The sequence below is a fragment of the Arvicola amphibius genome, chromosome 4 (assembly GCF_903992535.2).
Source record: "Arvicola amphibius chromosome 4, mArvAmp1.2, whole genome shotgun sequence".
In the NCBI taxonomy this organism is placed as follows: domain Eukaryota; kingdom Metazoa; phylum Chordata; class Mammalia; order Rodentia; family Cricetidae; genus Arvicola; species Arvicola amphibius.
Window position 1 is genome coordinate 62,258,516 of NC_052050.1, and position 3,253 is coordinate 62,261,768.

Sequence of the window (3,253 nt, forward strand, 5' to 3'; positions counted from 1 at the left end):
CTAGAAGGAGGGGTTGACACCCAACAATTTCTTCAGAGCCTCTGTGACATTCTTATTCCTCAGACTGTAGATCAGTGGGTTCAACAGAGGGGTGAGTATCGTGTAAAACACAGATACCACCATGTCCTTCCCCGGGGTGTGGAAGGAGGCAGGGAACATGTAATTATAGACAGCAGCACCATAGAAGAGGATGACCACAGTCATGTGGGAGGAGCAGGTGGCGAGGGCCTTCTTCCTTCCCTCTGCTGAGTTCATCCTGTGAACAGTGAGGAGGATGAAGGAGTAGGAACTTGAGATGACTGTCACAGGAATGAGAAGCATGAGCACACAGCACAGGTACATGAAGGTCTCATAGAGCCAGGTGTCTGAGCAGGAGAGCTTTATCACAGCGGGGACCTCACAGAAGAAGTGATGGATTTCCCGGGATCCACAGAATGGGAAGGTCAGGATGACAGGGGTGAATATGAAGCCATCTAAAGATCCCAGGAACCAGCAGACAGACATCAGGAGGAGACACACCCTGCGGTTTATGAGAACAGGATAACGGAGTGGATGGCAGATGGCCACATAGCGGTCATAAGACATGGCAGCCAAAAGAAAAAATTCTGAACCTCCTAGTGTCAGGTATAGGAACATCTGCATCCCACAGGCAGCAGCTGAGATCCTGTGGCTCCCCAGGACCTGGTCCATGAGCATCTTGGGCACGGTGACAGAAATGTACATCATGTCCATGAGGGACAACTGGCTGATGAAAAAGTACATGGGTGTGTGGAGCCGGGTGTCAGAGAGTACCAGGAGGATCAGGAGGGCATTGCCAGACAAGGCCATCAGGAAAACCACAAATATGACCGCAGCAAGAAGAGCTGGGTGTTTGATTTGATTGAAGAATCCCACCAGGGTGAAATCTAACTGTCCAGTATAGTTACTCATCCAGGTAGTGATGTTCACTGGTGTCCCCTAAGCAACCAAGAATGCCTTGGGGTTAGTGACTGCAAACTCATATGTGCACAAGACTAGTGTGCTGAGAAACAAGTTCCCTGGGCCTTTAGTTCTGAGAATGATTATCTAAGTAATAGTTAAGGATTTTAGAAGAGTAGGAATTCACCTGTGTGGTTAGATCATCACTATCCAGAGTAGATTGACCACGGTTCATGATGACTCATAGTGACCTCTATTAGGAAGTCTTGAAAGCTGCAGGATTATCCACCAAAAGACACACAAAACAATTGAAAGACAAATTCAAATAAGCACACAAATGTCAGACACATTTTTAAGAATGTCAATGAGCAAAGGTACTCTTATGAAGCATTGCAGAGTTGCTTGTAATTTTAACACATTATGATACACACCCTCTATCTTCATATTCATTGAAGAATATTGTTTTTAAAATTATATGGTAAAATATCTTAATTGAAAATGCATTTAGTCTATGTAAAATTGAATTTGAAATTTCATATGTATGTTTTTGATAGATAAATGCTCTTTAAGTATACAATCATATAAGCATAGTCATATGAAAATGTAGATACAACAATGCATAGAACATGCTTACTTATCTAACAACGTTTAGACTAAGATAATGGGAACGTCTCACCCTTCTCCGTTCTCTGCTTCTCCAAGGTCATCTCCTCTCAGGGTTCAACATTGGCTCAAAGCCTCAGCAGAGGCAGAGGATTTAGCAGTCACTGCTGGTGCCCAGGTCAGCGTGTGTCAGCAGCATCTCTATGGACAGTCAGCCACTTCTTCATGGAGTCTGAGAGCAGGGAGAACACAGCCCCATGAAGTCCCTGAACGTGGATCACCAATCCCTCTGCTGCACGCTCACAGCCTGCCTCTGTGTTAGGCGCTAAAAAAAAATTCAAGGACAAATAAATCTTGATTGTATTAAACAAGTTTAGTGCTCATCTATGTAGAAACATAGCACATGAATGTGAATTAAAATGAAGGTATAAATAGGTACACCATAGTGAGAAACAGCAGCAGACAGAATGTACCCAGCCTTTCTGTCAAGGTTCAGTGAACGCCTCATCCACATGTACTTCTCAAAGACAGGGGATTTTGAAAGGTTTTATTTCTGAACTAGTTGATACTGCATTTTGATAGCTCTGGGCAGTAGGGAGGAATGAAATATCCTCTTTCTGAGATGCTAGGAATACTTACAAGGGAGGAGCTTCTGAGACAGCAATCTCAGGTCTCAGGAGCATTTTACATTTATGTCAAGATTCTAAAAAGAAAACACAAAAGCACACCTGAAGCCACAAAACATACCTGAAATTAAAGTCCTTCATGTTGTGCCAAGCTACTCTCTGTCACAGAACAGAGAACATGGCCAGGTCCTTAATGCTTTCATATAAATATCAGACAAGCCTGAAACCTGTGGGAGGAGATGGGCAGAGATACACACAGACAAGGAGACTGAGAGGTATGAAGAAATGATATATTTCCAATTTTAAAAGGCTTATTTGTGAAAAAAAGTATACCTGTTCTAAACTTAAGCTTTCTAGTGAGCTCACCTTAAGGTTCCTGCTGACTTAATTTGCATTCATGGACACAGTGGATGAAGACTGTGGAGGGAGCCACAGTCTATGAGAATCCCTGAACGGTGGTGGTCAGGAGGCAGGTGAGGCACAGGAGATGTGCTGGAAAGGCAGTGCACTCTGCTAAGCTGGGGGCACTCAAAACAGGGCAGCCAGAGACCATGGGACTGAAAAGTGCTGTCTGCACAAGGCACAGGACCAGCAGCTGGATTGTCCTTACACCTACTGTGCTGTTTGACTTCAAGTGAACAGCTCGGTGCACTGTTAACACTGGGTGTTACTAACAGTGAAGGCAGAGAAATGACAAAGCATCATCCCAAGCCAGCAGCATCCCTGACCCACCCTGTGCATCCATAGGAGTCAGCGTGTTTCTTCTTTTACAGTGGAGAAGCTCAGAGTCTCATTATCTGTTTCACATCACACAGTAACACACAGTGTGAGTGCTTAACTGATGGGTAGGCACAGAGTGATACCTACCTGGTTCTATGGGAAACACCATATGCTCAGGAACTTATAGTTTCTGTTTAGAACACTCACAGTCTGCTTTATATGATGAACATAAATAATATTAAGACAATTATTCGGAATTCTTGTAACCTTCAAATATTGCCCACAACTGAAGTTAAATAAACCACAAAATAGACAGTTTTGGAAAAGTAATGGATTGTAATATGAACACTAACAAAACATGAGGAAGAGTAGGTTTGTTGGCCAAT

At 43.5% G+C, this 3,253-nt stretch overlaps 1 protein-coding gene across 1 annotated transcript; it reads right to left on the reverse strand.

Moving 5' to 3' along the window:
• On the reverse strand, positions 1-942 carry LOC119812676 (olfactory receptor 2T4-like). The gene has a single exon (XM_038327511.1). The coding sequence runs from the start codon at positions 928-930 to the stop codon at positions 1-3; it is 930 nt and encodes a 309-aa protein (XP_038183439.1). The 5' UTR covers positions 931-942.
• Between the last annotated feature and the right edge of the window lie 2,311 nt (positions 943-3,253).